Source organism: Arabidopsis lyrata, assembly GCF_000004255.2.
Source record: "Arabidopsis lyrata subsp. lyrata unplaced genomic scaffold ARALYscaffold_5, whole genome shotgun sequence".
In the NCBI taxonomy this organism is placed as follows: domain Eukaryota; kingdom Viridiplantae; phylum Streptophyta; class Magnoliopsida; order Brassicales; family Brassicaceae; genus Arabidopsis; species Arabidopsis lyrata.
In genome coordinates this window covers 14,598,719-14,614,714 of record NW_003302551.1, presented here as the reverse complement: position 1 = coordinate 14,614,714, position 15,996 = coordinate 14,598,719, and the positions used below count along the sequence as shown (strand labels likewise).

At 33.3% G+C, this 15,996-nt stretch overlaps 4 protein-coding genes across 5 annotated transcripts; 2 read left to right on the top strand and 2 right to left on the bottom strand.

The window, feature by feature from the left end:
- Positions 1–347: 347 nt before the first annotated feature.
- Positions 348–1,693, top strand: LOC110228416. The gene is made up of 7 exons (XM_021025862.1): positions 348–438; positions 534–601; positions 660–800; positions 986–1,027; positions 1,145–1,263; positions 1,354–1,455; positions 1,538–1,693. The coding sequence occupies exons 1-7, from the start codon at positions 362–364 to the stop codon at positions 1,664–1,666; spliced, it is 678 nt and encodes a 225-aa protein (XP_020881521.1). The 5' UTR covers positions 348–361; the 3' UTR covers positions 1,667–1,693.
- Positions 1,694–3,064: 1,371 nt separating this feature from the next.
- Positions 3,065–5,332, top strand: LOC9312049 (tRNA-dihydrouridine(20) synthase [NAD(P)+]-like). 2 transcript variants are annotated; one of them, XM_021026306.1, is made up of 9 exons: positions 3,065–3,266; positions 3,349–3,454; positions 3,617–3,755; positions 3,838–3,946; positions 4,035–4,171; positions 4,258–4,394; positions 4,547–4,653; positions 4,763–4,890; positions 5,099–5,332. In XM_021026306.1, the coding sequence occupies exons 1-9, from the start codon at positions 3,222–3,224 to the stop codon at positions 5,178–5,180; spliced, it is 990 nt and encodes a 329-aa protein (XP_020881965.1). In that variant the 5' UTR covers positions 3,065–3,221; the 3' UTR covers positions 5,181–5,332. The 2 variants fall into 2 exon arrangements, with proteins under 2 accessions (XP_020881965.1, XP_020881966.1); XM_021026307.1 differs by having other exon boundaries at positions 3,134–3,266; positions 3,366–3,454.
- Positions 5,333–5,402: 70 nt separating this feature from the next.
- LOC9312048 (probable 2-oxoglutarate-dependent dioxygenase At3g49630) lies at positions 5,403–9,163 on the bottom strand. Its single transcript, XM_021026308.1, is given in 13 exon segments — positions 5,403–5,772; positions 5,852–5,941; positions 6,020–6,100; positions 6,322–6,368; positions 6,455–6,474; positions 6,562–6,709; positions 6,814–6,872; positions 7,017–7,084; positions 7,179–7,242; positions 8,438–8,511; positions 8,514–8,558; positions 8,643–8,758; positions 8,874–9,163. Coding segments are annotated over 13 exon segments (1,002 nt in total). The 5' UTR covers positions 8,911–9,163; the 3' UTR covers positions 5,403–5,619.
- A 632-nt stretch (positions 9,164–9,795) lies between these two features.
- On the bottom strand, positions 9,796–14,685 carry LOC9312047 (probable 2-oxoglutarate-dependent dioxygenase DIN11). The gene is made up of 12 exons (XM_021026305.1): positions 14,568–14,685; positions 14,251–14,366; positions 14,046–14,164; positions 12,179–12,242; positions 12,006–12,073; positions 11,496–11,554; positions 11,277–11,421; positions 11,167–11,186; positions 11,024–11,070; positions 10,303–10,383; positions 10,121–10,210; positions 9,796–10,038 (listed from the first exon to the last, which is right to left on the bottom strand). Exons 1-12 carry the CDS (start codon positions 14,605–14,607, stop codon positions 9,886–9,888), a joined length of 1,002 nt encoding a protein of 333 aa, XP_020881964.1. The 5' UTR covers positions 14,608–14,685; the 3' UTR covers positions 9,796–9,885.
- Positions 14,686–15,996: the final 1,311 nt, after the last annotated feature.

Sequence of the window (15,996 nt, the reverse complement as noted above, 5' to 3'; positions counted from 1 at the left end):
GTTCTCTCCCCCGGAATTGACCTTCGCCGGCGTCAACTCAGCTTCCCTCGAGCTTCGCCGATTTCATTTACCACCATTCCGTACGTCTCTCGTCATCTCCTTGAAAAATCGAACTCTGGTTTATGATTTCTCTCTCTCTTATCATGGTCGATTGGTCCTCAAAAGTCTGATGATTGGTTGTGATTAGTTCAGTTACCTTTTAGTTCCGATTACGTATTCTAAGTAGATCATTGCCTTATTAGATCATCGAAACTCCTCCTGTTTGATACTTGGGGCATGCAAATTCTTGTTTAGCGAGTGTTGTCTCTGAATTTTTCATATGGCTTTTAGCTTGAAACAATGTTACATGTGTTCTTATAGAATGAAAGATGAAGACATGGAAACTAGAATCAAACAGAAGAAGAAAATATCCGAGATTTTCAAAGATTTTATGACAGGGTAAAGTTTATTGTTTTGCTTTGATTCTCTTACATATATAACTACTTTCAAGTAAATTGAGTCCCTCTCAATCTTGGTTATTGTAATGATTATAGAATCACACAGCTTGAGGAACTAGGGAATGCTGCAAACAACTTTCTTCTTCGGTTTCAGCAAGGACTAAGTACGTTTTCTTTTGAAATCTTTCTATGACATTGTTTCTTATGAAATTACTGTTTCAGGTTTTCTTCAACGCCCTCCAATGGTTACTTCGTCTAAGTTGATGGAGAACATTATCAAGAAGAATGAAACTCGACGGCTTAAATCATATATGGAAGCAGGATGTATTAATATCCATGATGCGGCACAAAGTACAAGAGCTTGTAAGTTTCTGAACAACTCTTTTGATTTAAGTCTCTAAGTTATGTGAAAAGTTTCATGTTTTAGGAACGTTATTCTTTTATCTTCTGCTTACATGTTGCTCTTTTTTTCATCTTGCACTTCTTCTTCTCCTCGACTTGGTCTTCCGTTTCTTATCTGAAATCAACAATAATTCCGGAATAAGAAGTGCATACATCTCTATCAGGACTTTCTGACCACCTAATCAAAGGTAATGTATTAGTTACTGTTTCATGTCATCACTCACTCGGTCCCACATTATCATATTTTCCGTTTTTTTCTATAAGCAATTATATATTTTTAACCTTGTAAGATGTGAATGTTGCAGCCAAAAGCTTGTTAATTGAGCTGGAGCATCTCACTGATGAGGCCGCTCTTGCAATTGAGTCTGCCACGCAGCTAGATAAAGACTCAAGTAATGAATTGCGACAAGTTACGTGTGATGAGGTAAGATGTCAACAGAATTTTTTCTCGAGTAAACTAACTTGAAAAACGGTTCCAGAAAAGAGTAATGTAGTATGGATGTGTTTGATTTAGGAGAACGGGACTGCACAATTACCTCAAGGACCTGAAGTTACAGAGTACGCTGCACTTATCGCAGTAATTTACAATATGATGAAGCAGAACTATGCGATGCAGGTGCGCCATATGAACCCTTCTCTTCATGTTTGATCTTAATAACCGTTAACTTATTGAAGATAAATGGATACTGTCTTTTCAGGAAAAGATTGTGAGATCGCTTAGTTTGAAGTCATCATCTGGTGAGCTAGAGAGTTACAGTCTGATGTGGTCATTGCGTCCGTTTGTAGAAGATGAGATTTTGAACAGAGCATGGAAATGGATTTACTAAAAATACTATTTTCATCCAATTTTTTTTATATAAGTGTATTTCCATTAGTTTTATCTCTTAAGAAAGAAAAAGGAAAAAAAAAGCTACATGAACCTTGAAAAATGTATACGTGACAATAAAACATGAATGATATGTCACTCTTCATGACATTTTAATGGAGAGTTCCTTCCTCTATATAATAGATTAGCCAGAATTCAGTATTTTCATTATGTTCATCCCAAAATCACTCGCATACGCAAACCTCTACAAGTGTTTTTTTACATAGTCATAAACCATTTACACAAGCAACTATGGCCCCGAATGGCAACCCGATTCGGGTGTGATGTGATGACCCTAATCGCATGTCATCATCGAATGGCAAAACAATTAGAGTGTGATGTGATTCAAATGTTGTTAGCAAGCGATTAGGTTCTTGTAATTTACTCTTACTCTAATCGTTGCACAAACGGAATTTAAACTTACGATTAGGGTGCGGCAAGTGTGAGTTATAGGTATATTTACCAATATATCCTCAATTATTTTTGTTATATCTAATTAACAAATTTTAATATTTAATAATTAAAAATATGATTACAACAAAATTTTCGTTTTTGGCGGTAACATGAAATTTACATATTTTTCTGGAAAAAAAGAAATTCACATTTTTTGCGAGAAAACATGGAATCACGTTTTTGGTGGGAAAACGCGGAATAACGTTTTTGGAAGGAAAACATGGGATCATATTTTACATAAAAAATATGATCGCAGACAATCTTTCAGCGGGAAAACCGGAAATCACGTTTTGGCGGGAAAACCGGAAATCATATTTTTTGGCGGAAAAATCGGAAATAATGTTTTGGCGAGAAAACGTGAAATTACGTTTTTGGCGGGAAAACCAAAAATCATATTTTTGGCGGGAAAACGTGAAATTATGTTTTTGGCGGGAAAACGTGAAATTACGTTTTTGGCGGGAAAACCGGAAATCATTTTTTTTTTTCGGGAAAACATGAAATTACGTTTTTGGCGGGAAAACCGGAAATTATTTTTTTTTTGCGGGAAAACATGAAATTACGTTTTTGGCGGGAAAACCGGAAATCATATTTTGGCGAGAAAACCGGAAATAATGTTTTTGGCGGAAAAACGTGATATTTCATTTTTGTCGGGAAAACTTGAAATTACGTAAAGCATTGATAACAATAATAATATAACTAGTTACCCTTTTAAGTAATTTTGCCATCTAATCGCACTCTAATCGTTTTGTCATTCGAAAAAAATTAGATAACGGATCGTAGCCGAATCACATTAGCATTTATAAATTTGATTAATCATACCGCACCCAAACTACATCGCTCCCTCCCTCAAATCGGAGTCACGCCCTAAATCGGAATGCCATTCGGACGCTATAATGGGCTTAATTCGGCCCATTAACTAAGACAAGCCCATAAAAAACATCAAAAAGTTTTTTTTTTTTTTTCCCTGATGCAAAAAAAAACAAATTCGCAGAGGAGATCTCGCTAGCAGCGGCGTCTTCGAATTTTTCGTGGTTGCGTTTGACGTTGCCACGAAGAAGACGAAGATGGATTACCAGAACAAGCATGTCCTTGCTCCCATGGTTCGTGTGGTAAGTCCAAATCATGAAACTAGTTGCTCGTTTTTGTTTCTTCTTCTCTCGCTTCCGCCTTTGCTTATTCCGGGAGATTTAGGGAACGCTCTCTTTCAGGATGTTGGCGGCCGAATACGGCGCCGATATCACATACAGTGAAGAGATTATCGATCATAAGCTTGTTAAATGCGAACGTCGAATTAACGGTAAACTCTGAATCTTTTGAATTGATTCATTTGGTTCTCAGATTCTCTGGTGTGGCATTGTACTTAAATCTCCTTCCTCTGCTTATATTGATGAATCATATAGGGCTGGTTTGTGTGGTTCTTCCTGATTATCGAATTCTTATTGTACTTCTCCCTCTACAGTTGCTTATGGGACAACTGAGTTTGTGGAGAAAGGAACAGACAATGTCGTCTTTAGCACATGTAAAGAAGAGAGAAATAGAGTTGTTTTTCAAATGGGAACTTCTGATGCTGTTAGGGCTCTAAAAGCTGCTGAGATTGTGTAAGTTTAGTCATGAAAAGAATCAACGTTTCATGTGTTATATACCAATTTTGAAATGGAATGTTTTTGTTTCGTCATTTAGGTGCAACGACGTTGCAACTGTTGATATTAATATGGGTTGCCCCAAGGCGTTCTCTATCCAAGGAGGAATGGGTGCTGCTTTGTTAAGTAAACCCGAGCTAATTCATGATGTATGACTCTGTGAATTCTTTTTTTGCATAGTTATGCGTTTACTTATCGATATTAGTTTTTCCTCGTATTGTTTCTTCTGCATCCTAGATTTTGGCAACACTTAAGAGGAACTTAGACGTACCGGTTACTTGCAAGATTCGTTTATTAAAATCACCAGCAGATACTGTTGAATTGGCTAGGAGAATCGAGAAACTTGGTGTACCAGCTCTTGCTGTACATGGGAGGTAATATACACCACTGTTGGTTTGTTCTCATTCTTTTAAGCTGTTTTTTTAATAGTTGGTAATGATTCCTCCTTCCTTATATACAGAAAAATTGCAGATAGGCCAAGAGATCCTGCTAAATGGGATGAAATTGCAGATGTGGTGGCAGCATTATCCATTCCCGTTATTGCAAATGGCGATGTTTTAGAATACGATGATTTCTCTCGCATTAAAACTGCAACAGGTACACATAATATAGACTTGTTGAATTCAGATTCATGATAGTAGCAAAGATCTCCCAACAATTATCTACCATGGGCTAAGGATTATATTCGATTCACCTCTGATTTTATATAACCCTTGGATGTCGCTGTTTATTTTTGGGTTCCTGTAAAGGCGCTGCATCAGTGATGGTTGCAAGAGGCGCTATGTGGAATGCTTCAATTTTCTCTCCAAAAGGAAAATCACACTGGGAAGATGTGAAAAAGAAATACCTTAGAAAGGTAAAAAAAAAAATAGCCCTTTCAAGACTATAAGATAAATTTCCCTGGATAAGATTTGACCAAAAAAAAAAAAAGATTTGATTTGCAGATTTTGTGTATTGTGTTTCAGAGCATCTTGTGGAATAACGATGTTAAGAGCACGAAATACACGATAAAGGAGATGATAGCGCATCATTCTTGTCTTGAACTACCGGAAGGGAAGTCTATCAACAAAGCAGACACTTTAGAAGATTTAGCGTAAGTTAACTTCTTACTTAACCTCATTATACTAATAACACAAACTCTAAATGGGTTTTACTAGAGAACGAATCTGATCTAACCAAATTGAAACTGTAATCCACCGGGATCTTACAATAGTGGCTCTCGAGCCTTGAGTCTCAATCAATTTGGTTTAGTTTGAACTTTGAAGTCTCTGATATTGTTGTGTTGGGTGTGAATATTTCAGGCGGCTTTACGATTTAGAAGATTACTTTTGGACTGTGAAGAACATTGGTCCACTGACACATGACTTAAATCATGTTTTATGATACTGAAAAGAAAATGCCAACACTTCGCATTTTCTTTTATATCTTTTTGTAATCTCTTTTGAAATTTATATATAGAGGAATCCAATATACTGGCCGATTGGTAAACAAACTGTAGAATTTTTTTATTTTAGTATAGAAATCAAATTACACAATTGATGTATTATTTTTTTTTCATTTATTTTAATTTTATTAAACTCGAAATCCAAATTAGGTAAAAGTACAGTAACAACAAACCACATTAACTGTGTTCTACTAAATTTGCAAAGGTGGTGTGGAGTTTGTGAACCAAACTCCAGCAAACCACATTAATTGTGTTCTACTAAATTTGCAAAGGTGGTGTGGAGTTTGTGAACCAAAGCCCAACAAACAACATTAACTGTGTTCTACTAAATTTGTAAAGGTGGTGTGGAGTTTGTGAACCAAAGTCCAACAAACCACATTAACTGTGTTCCACTAAATTTGTAAAGGTGGTCTGCAGTTTGTGAACCAGATGCTCTCCATAGACAATTCTTTTGAAAACTTGAGATGTTCCTTTTACTGGGTACTTCTCTTTGAAGATATCCAATGGCTCCACCACCGCGTTGAAGTTAGTCTGTTTGAACAAGATAATTAGAAACATGATTCCAAAGCCTAGTGGGGAAAATACACAAAGAATGTTAAAGTTAATTTACCTCGTAGAAGAATCCGACGCAAACACGGTATCGAGGAGAGTTATTGATCACTCTATGAAGTGTGGATTCGTAAACTCCGTTAGAAAGAAACTGCATATATGATTCAAAAATGTTTTTTAGGAGTCGTTGTAATGAAAGAAAGATTAGAGGGAGAGAGAAGAAATAAACCTTTAGCATGTCACCGATGTTGCAGACAAATGATCCAGGGATCGGAATCACTGGTGTCCAATCGCCGGCCAAGTCTCTCACCTTTTCAAAGAGACAACAATAACTTTGTAACATTTTTTCATACAAAAAACTATAGAAGATCATAGTAATAATCTAGAGAATATGCAAAATTCTATCCTCTTATATTTGCAAAAAGCAGGGATGGCAAAATCATAGTTATGTTGGTTCATTTCATGTCTATAACTTGTATTTCGTGCAAGTTTTAACAAATACCAAATAAGCTTAGCAAATAAGATCAATACCTGAAGAGCAGTTTTGTCATCATCTTGATTTATAAGCGACAACAAGCCTGCAAAAGTTATGGTTTGTTTTGAGATAAAATATAAAAAAATCTTATAAATATATTCAACTTGATTTGAGTTCAAGTTTACTTACCATAGTCAGTGTGAGCTCCACTGTAAGTGAAAAAGGAGGGACGAGTTACTTCAATGATAAAGTGAAATGAAAGTTCGTCGAAGTAAAAGATCAATGAGAAAAGTTACCATCCGATAACATTTTCTTGGTTTACACCTGGATAACCAAGAATACGCATTATCCAAAAAGGGTCGTCTCTCATCATCTTTCCTTCAAATTCATAAGGTGATCCACCAAGGGCTAATGAGATTCCCCTTAAGATATTTCTAGAAAGATCTGTAAATCCATGAAATAAAATTAAGAACTTAATATTTACCCTCTTGGAAACAAAAACACATGTGTAAAAGGGTAAAAGAAAACATAAAAGGGTAATTAATCACCTATGCAGAGCTTAATATACTCCTCCATCAACTCTTTGTACTCTTGTGGATTCTCTGGCCTTCAATGAAAACACCGCCACAGAAAACAAAACAAAACAAAAAATTAGAGAAATAGTCTGAATGTGAAATTTCGTTTGGCCCTATCTTTTAAATATTTTTTTCAGCACAAGTAAAAAAAAAAAAAAAATCAATCAAACTCTTACCACTGGTTTGGCCCTTCCAAAACCTTTCCAAGGTTCCCATACTTCCCTTCATTAAACTCTTTGTAACACTGTAAGAGAATAAATCAATATATCAGTTAGTTAGAATCACTACTTGGAAATTAAACATCATTTAAGGCAATGGCTATAAGTGGAGACACTTACATCAATGGCTTCGTGCATGTCTTGTTTCCCACTCGTTAAGTTTAGTCCCATTCTCTGATATCCTCTGTATAACTCAACAACATCCATGAATAATCTTCGTTTTTTACCCAAATGGAACATCACTTTTTTTTTTTTAATATATACAAATGGTGGACATTTGGTTTAATTTGAATTCCACGGAAATTTCAATTAAAATTATAAGAAAATACTCCGTATTAATATAGATATTAAATAACTATTTTTACGTACTACTACTACAATTTTAATTGGTAATCATAATTTAGGATATATATATATAACTTCTAGGACCATTGACCCTTTTTATATAAGACCATCCTTATTGCAAGGTTCTTAACATGGTTTTTAGGGAAATTGAGATTAAAATTAAATGTTTAATTGTTGATTTTAGTAAGAAATGGCTCTTAACTAAGAGTCAAAATTAATGTTAAGAGACGGACAGGTGTCGCGTTTCTCTTTCTTCTCCTCCTCTCTCTCTTTGTCGAGATTTTTATTCTTTTAGCGACAACGGAGACAAAATCCGGCTCTTATTTGTGATAAGACAAAAATAGGTAATATTATGCGAGCATGTATAATACTTCATAATATGATAGTAGAAGACGAACGAGATGGGTATACTCTGTTTAATGTAACCGAATTCCAACAAGCGGAATCTGCCGGAAGTTCACGGGTGGATTTCACCTATTCTACAGAAATGCCTACAAATTTCGTCGAAATGATGGCCGCTAGAACTCGAGTTCGGGATCGAGGTATGCATCAACAATTGAAGAAGGATTTGGTCGAGCATATATGGGCTAAATATTCCAGAAATCAAGCTTAAATTTTTTGTGCTTTATATTATGTATGTTTTAAATTGTATCTCATGTATGTTTTAAATTTTTAAATTTGCAACAATTATTAAGTTTTATAAAATTTTAGTTTTATTTAAAAATTTTTTTTCTAAGAACCATATGCTAAGAGACTACCATTGGAGATAAATAAAATTTGAAAACAAAATACAAACTCTTAAGTAAAACTTTTACAATTTTAATACTAAAAAATTACTAAGAACCAAAATTAAGGCCCCCCAATAATAATGCTCTAAAGGTGCTTGAATCGAACTCCAATGTACTTAGAAGTAGACTTTTAACCATTGACTTTACATATGATAATTTTAGTTGACGAATTTAATATAGTAGCGATCTAATCTAACTAATTTTGATACCAACTTTGGTTCATATTTTGAGATCAATGGAACAAACCTGTATCCAGCAGCTGGCCTAATCTTGATCTTAAGTTTCTCTTCATAAGGAAGCTCAAAGAATTGATTCGACATATCACTCTCACCTTCTTTATAAGATCCTCCGATATTCCATGACCAATCTGTTCCACATTCACCGACCAAAATCAAACCCTCTAATAAAACACCAAAACGGAAACTCCAATTTCGTAAGTTTGTTAACTTACTACGTAGAAGAATCCGGCATCCCGACAGGCCTTGTCCAGTTTCCTCACAACCTTTGCCACGTCGGCATCCTCGGCCATGTTCGAATCATCACATTTGACCACTAAAGGACTGATGTCTGCAAAAACATTGTTCCATGCATTTTAGTTTCCTTGAGATTTGATATGAAAACTTTGATGCATGATGAGAGCGACATTTACTGTAAAATAATGAATTTAGGGTTTCATACGTACCGATAACTGGTAGTAGGGATTTGAAGTTTGTCGCCATTTCAGATACTTAAGACAAATGACGGAAAACGCTTTGCTCTAACAACATATATAAAGTCATTAACTCTTTGCAATGAAATATTTATAATCAACTGGTTCTATAGTATTAGTTTTCATCGATACCCATAGATTAATTTGTCCCTTATGATCTGTAATGGCCACACCCGCCCACGTGGGAATGCATGTTGTGATTTTTCCTTACTAATTTTCTAGGACCAACTAGGTAGCTAGTCAAATTCTATCTCAAAATTGGAAAAAAAAAAAAAAAAACTTTATACCAGCCTGCAGGTATATATATCTTGTTAATTAAGACGATGATAACACCTTTTTGTCTTCAACTACGTACCCAAAAGGGAAGTCTATGAACAAAATAGACACATTAGATTTAGAAGATCTAGCGTAGGTAACTTTTTACCTAAAACATTCTTCATACTAATAACAGAAACTACATAGAACGAATATGATCTAACCAAATCGAAAATGTATTTCACCGGGATCTTAAGGACTATAGTGGCTCGAGTCTTAGACCAATTTAGTTCAGGTTCATGTCTAATATTGTATGTGGATATTTCAGGCGGGTTTACGGGTTGGTAGATAGATAACTACCACTGGATAGTGAAGAACATTGGTCCACGTACTGGTATACATGACTTACATGTTTTGTGATACTGAAATTAAGTGCCTAAAACTTTACAATTTCTTTCCTATCTTCTTGTAATCTCTTTTAAATTTTATATATAAGAGGAATCTCGTGTTTTTTTTTTTACTACTCAAATTAATAAATTACTAAAACTAGCCGATTGATAAACAAACTGTAGAATTTTTATTATTGTAGAGAAATCACATTACAATTGCTGTATTATCTTTATTTATTTATTTTTATATTTATTGTCGCCTGCAATTTTTATTTTATTTTATTTAGACTCAAAATCCAACTATGGTAAAACAATTACCATCCAAAGCCCAACCAACCATATTAACTGTTTTCCACTAAATTTGCAAAGGTAGTCAGGACTTTGTTAATCAGATGCTGTCCATAGACAACTCTTTTGGCAACTTGAGATGTTTCTTTTCTTGGGTACTTCTCTTTGAAGATATCCAGTGGCTCCACCTCCGCCTCGAAGTTAGTCTGTTCATTCAAGATATTAAAGATAAACATGAATCCAAATCCAAAAGAGGAGTAGACAAAGAGTGTTACAAGTTTTTAGTACCTCGTAGAAGAATGCAACACAAACACGGTATTTAGGAGAGTTGTTGATTACTTTATGTAGTGTGGATTGGTAAACTCCGTTTGATAGTATCTGCATATACGTTTCGCCAACGTTTTCAAGAATTGTTAAAACAAAAGAAAGAGAGGTTAAAGAGGGAGAGGGAGAGAGAAGAAGAAACAAACCGTTAACATGTCACCGATGTTGCAGATAAACGATCCAGGGATCGGAATAGCTGGTATCCAATCACCGTCCACGTTTTTCACCTTTTAGAAGTTGCAAAACAAAAAAAAAAAAACTTTATAACCATTTTTTCAAACACAAATTAAAATGATATATGGTTATAATAAGAGTGTAGAGAATGTTTCCAGCAAAAAAAAAAATGTAGAGATGTGAACTAAATATGCAAATTATATCTCTTATTTGCAATAACAAAATGATGACAAAATCAGAAATAAACTGAAAAATTTATCGAATGTATATTTTTTTTTATTACAATGTGGATATATATTAAATGTTACCAAAATGGTTGTTTACAAAATGAACCAGTTGAATAAATTGAATACTAGTAAGTTGAATACTCGTTCAGTTTCATTCATCTCATAGTTTGAGATTGAACAAATTCAGGCTGAAAATACCAATTTTCTAACTTTTAGTTGGTCCCCACAAATTAATAGTTGAAAACTATTTTAGTATAAATGGTGATTTTTTGGTTGAACATAGTTGAAGATTATATTCAGCTCTTTCAACTTAGAAAATATTGTCATCCATAGTGCTATTTTTCACTACATCATATTTCATTTCATATCACAACTTATTTACGGTTTAGCTTTTTTTTACCATTTTTGAAAAGAAGAACAAAATTTGGTTATCAGCAAATAAGCCCATACATAATAGATAAGATACCTGAAGAGCAGTTTTATCATCATCTTGATTTATAAGTGTCAACAAGCCTGTGAAATAAACCCGTTTGAGAGCAAACCAAAAAAAAAAAAAAAAAAAAAAAACTATGAAGAGAGTGAACTTGATTCTAGTTCAGGCTTACGTACCATAGTCAGTGTGAGCTCCACTGCAGGTGAAAAAAGAGAAGACGTTAGTCACAAATGGAGCTTGATGATAAAGTTAAAATGAAAAGTGGTCGTAGTAAAACATTAATTACCATCCAATAACATTTTCTTGGTTTACACCTGGATAACCAATGATACGCATTACCCAAAAAGGGTCGCTAAGCATCTTTCCCTCGAACTCATAAGGTGATCCACCAAGGGCTAAGGAGATTCCCCTTAAGATATTTCTAGAAAGATCTAAAAAAAAAACCATGAAATGAAATTAGAAACTTATAAATTTTACTGAGAAACAAAAAGGGGGTAAAACACACCTGTGCATAGCTTAATGTACTCCTCCATCAAATCTTTGTACTCTTGAGGATTCCCTGGCCTTCAAAATAGAGGTCTCAAAAATACTCAGTAACAAATTACTATATGGTGTGGGACTGGTAAACAATGCTTTTACATTGTCATGTTTCCAAAATGTCAATACATTATTTTTTTTATCATTCAAATTAATTCATTTCACATTTTTATTCAAAAATATATATTTACAAATAGAAAATCGTCATTAATCAACTAAAATTAGCTTTCAATGGTTTTATAACAATTCTACGGAGACTCTATTCAGTTATAATAGTTCTGCTAGCTATATGACATTATGATTATTTCACCATTCTTATTCATATGCATTAAACGCACAATTTTTTTTTGTGTCAATCTCAATAGAATGTGTTTAATTTAAACTAGTGAGTTTTTCTTAATTTGGCCCTTTCGTTCAACACAAACGTAGATGCAAGAAAAATAAAAAAAAAATCAATTGAACTGATGATATTACGTACCAATGGTTTGACCCTTCCAAGACCTTTCCAATGTCCCCATACCTCCCTTGCTTGAACTCTCTGTAACACTGTCTTAGTCGCGGTCGATCCATAAGAGAATAAAACCATACCAGTTAGTTAGAATCACTACTTGGAACACTCACTCAAGCCAACGGCTAGGTAGACAAACTTACATCAATGGCTTCGTGCATATCTTGTTTCCCACTTGTAAAATTTACTCCAATTCTCTGATATCCTCTGTTAAACACAACACCCATGAGTGATTCTATCTATTATCGGTATGAGTTTGTTTTCTAGCGTGTTCAATTCGTGTTTTTCTTTTCCGGAAACTAGCAAGGAATGTAAAACCAAATCTATAATGTTTGTTTTTACATATTTCAAAATAATAAAAACCATTTTAACCAGCATATTTTGTGTCTGGATTTTTTTTTTTCCCCCCCGTTTTACCCGAATTGAACATCACATGTTTTTATATAAAAAAGTGGACAATCGATTTTACTCAAAGTCCATTGAATTGTTGGATTAAAAATAATAAAAATCTTTTTTTTTTTATGCAACACTACTACTTTAATTTATATAATAGATCTATGTTTTCATATCATATTGCACCAAGCCTGCAGGTATATCTTGCTAATAATTGCACCAGCCATCTTCATGTTTTCGTTAAAAGTAAATAATTGCACCAACCATATCTTGTTAATAATTGCACCAGCAAGAAATATCTATATTTTCTTTTCTTTTTTTTTGTTAAAGTTGCACGAGCTGAGACAGCCGGACCAATAAAATCCGGGACCCCATTTAAATTAAGAAAACAAAGTATTTTTGTCTTAATTAAAAACTATAGTGTAAATAGTAAACTAATTTAAACAAAACTATTGTTCCAAACAAAGTACAAAAATATTCTGAAAAAATAACTTGTGATTGTGGAGAAATTAAAAAAATTATTTAATTGTATATAAAATTTATAACTATATAAATATTTTAGCTAAAATAAAATTTATGTGGGGCTCCTAAAAAATGGGAGTCCCATTGTAATGTTTCATATTAATGTGTTTTGGTCCGGCTCTTCTGAGACTATCTTGTTAATAACTAGATTTTAACCCGCGGTACACCGCGGGGTTATAATTTTTTTAAGAAATCAAAATATAATTTATTTAATAGATTATTTATATATATATAACCTATTATTTAGTATTTTAAAAATATACATATATATATATATATATATTTATATATTATTAAGTGTACAATTACAATGTTTTAGGTAGCATCATCGGGATTATATATATATATATAGGGATTGACTCGTGGTACACCGCGAGACTATATTTTAACAAAATAGTGAAATGTAAATAATTTGAAGTTTATATATAGATATAAACGATTATATTGTATTTTTTAAATACATATATAGTGTATGGCCCGTATAATGATTTATATACATCTATATATTTGCAATATAAACTAAATCAGAATCTAATATATCAAATCGGTATTTTAGAAGATTATGCTATAATTACAATTGTTATTATAATTTAATTCTTTCTTTAAATTTGTTGGTATATTATATTGGTGCGATTTTGTGTTGATAATGAATTTGATAAGTAATTAGTTGAAATAAGATATTTCGGAATCTATATTCTAAAAAGAAATTACGGAGTTTTTTTATGGAGAAAAGTCAATAATTTGTTTCTTAAAATCGTTTAGTTAGAGATATTGGAAGAAATTTTGGATGTGGAATTTTAAAAAGTAGCCGTGGAGTAATTATGGAGAGATTTGTGGCAATGTTTGTTTGATGAGGGCAATATTCTTTCCATCTTTTATTTGATATTTTTAAACAAAAAAATTAATTCCAGTGGCATGACCTCGTAAATACTTCTCAACTCTAGGATTTATTTGCTAAATGTACTCCAAAAATGTATATATAGATAATATATATTGTTTCGTTTCGTTACGAACATTGAACAAAATTGCAACGATCGGTGATGCCAAGTTAGCAACTAGACTTTTGAGATATATATAATACGTACGGAAACAAACCTGTAACCACCAGCTGGAGTAATCTTGATCTTAAGTTTCTCTTCATAAGGAAGCTCGAAAAATTGATGCGTCACCTCTCTCACCTTCTTTATAAGATCATCCGATATTCCATGACCAGTCTGATCCACACTCATCAACCAAAATTAATCAGACTCTTTAATATCAAATTCTAAAAAGAAAAATTCAAATTTCGAAAGTTTGTTACCACGTAGAAGAATCCGACGTCCCGACATGCCCTGTCTAGTTTTTTGACAACTTCCGCAACCCCGGCATCCTTAGCCATGTCGAAATCATCACATTTGGCCAGTAAAGGACTGATGTCTGCAACAACATTATCACATTATTAACATTAAAACCAAAAACAAAATCTATCACATTAGTTTAATTAGTTTCCTTGGCATTATATATATATATATATATATATATATATATATATATATATATATATATATATGGAAGCTTTGACTTTGATGATGAGAGTGAAGATTTGCTGAATATAATGAATTTTGGTTTTGCACGTACCGATAACTGGTAGTAGGGATTTGAAGTCTGCAGTCACCATTTCGATATGAAGGAAATGACAGAAACGCTTTGCTCTTACGTACGTAAAGACGAAATTTGCGATGATATAGGTTATGACTTATGTCATATGATTTATATACACATCAAATAATTGCCCCTTAGGATTTCTAAAGGCCAAATGGAGCAGCCCACGTGGGAATCCATATTTGCGATCTGTTATGGGACATATTTTTGTCAGTAAAATAAATGTAGTGATAATTAATATTCCGTTTTTTCTTTGCTATTTCAAAAATAAATAAAAAGTTTCCAATGTATATAGCAGCTTTAATGCTACGTCCATTGGTGAGTTAATTATTTCTCACATTTTAATAATCATATTTATATGGGAAGACACCCAATTAAAATGTCCAATAAGAATACGCATATCCCTCTTTTTAGACACTTATATCAAATAATAAAATTAATTATAAAAATGTTTTAGGACATTCATATTAGGTATCACCCATGTTCTAAAAATCGGCCGCCTAACCGCATCGGCGCTGATCGGATAGAGACCGCGGCGATTTTGTCAAAATCGGTGATCCGATTTTTGTCCGTCTAAACGGCGCCTAGGCCAAAATTTTATTTTTTAACATATTTTTTTTTGATCTAAAATTCAAAACTTCCCACTTACGTTCATAATTTGTATAAAAATCATAAGTTCGACCTTAAATTCTTGTTTTCATGTGCTTAATGCAAAACAAGACTATATAAATTTCTTATTTATAATAGATTAATATGTTTTTAAAATATTAAATAGCCTTAAAACTAGTCCCCGATTAATTTCCGTTTAATTTCCGATTTTTTTGCTAGGCGCTAGGTCCACCCTCATCGTTTGACTAGCGCTTAGCACTTTTTAAACATGGGATATCATCAATAAAGATGGTTTAAGAATAATTATTAAATATACTTACCAAGAAAAGAAATAATAATTACTAAATATTATAATACAAAGATATATCATCACGTGTAACTTAGCTAAGGGAAAAATAATAATAAAAAGCAATGGGTCATCCAAATCCCTTGATAAGAGTTTGAGCACTGTGCATGGTAGTATCCTTTATCTAGTTATCATTTTGGCATTGTTCAATCTTATCAGATCTTGCGGAAAAAAGAAAACGCATAACTCAACTCAATCTTAAATAAAAGTTCGTTAGTTTAGTCAACAAACATCAAAAGCATAAAGAACACGGCACCTCCAACAACAGTAAGAATGACACGCTGGCAGTGGCAGCTAGCACAAATTCCAACCAAACGGCCGCCGGCGTTAGCTTGCCTCTACATAGCCCGGCCCACCTTAAGGTCTTGGATCCAATTCACTTGTCCAGAGATCACATCTTTTAAATTAAACAATAAGATTAGGAGTATGAAATGCACGGCCAAATAGATT

Coding starts and splice junctions, on each gene's coding strand:
- LOC110228416 (XM_021025862.1), top strand. CDS start 362: ATGAAAGATGAAGACATGGAAACTAGAATCAAACAGAAGAAGAAAATA. Junction 602..659: donor TCGGTTTCAGCAAGGACTAA/GTACGTTTTCTT, acceptor TTACTGTTTCAG/GTTTTCTTCAACGCCCTCCA. Junction 1,264..1,353: donor GACAAGTTACGTGTGATGAG/GTAAGATGTCAA, acceptor TGTTTGATTTAG/GAGAACGGGACTGCACAATT.
- LOC9312049 (XM_021026306.1), top strand. CDS start 3,222: ATGGATTACCAGAACAAGCATGTCCTTGCTCCCATGGTTCGTGTG. Junction 3,947..4,034: donor AACCCGAGCTAATTCATGAT/GTATGACTCTGT, acceptor TCTGCATCCTAG/ATTTTGGCAACACTTAAGAG. Junction 4,172..4,257: donor GCTCTTGCTGTACATGGGAG/GTAATATACACC, acceptor CCTTATATACAG/AAAAATTGCAGATAGGCCAA.
- LOC9312047 (XM_021026305.1), bottom strand. CDS start 14,607: ATGGTGACTGCAGACTTCAAATCCCTACTACCAGTTATCG. Junction 12,074..12,178: donor ATATGCACGAAGCCATTGAT/GTAAGTTTGTCT, acceptor CGACTAAGACAG/TGTTACAGAGAGTTCAAGCA. Junction 11,187..11,276: donor CAAGAAAATGTTATTGGATG/GTAATTAATGTT, acceptor TTTCACCTGCAG/TGGAGCTCACACTGACTATG.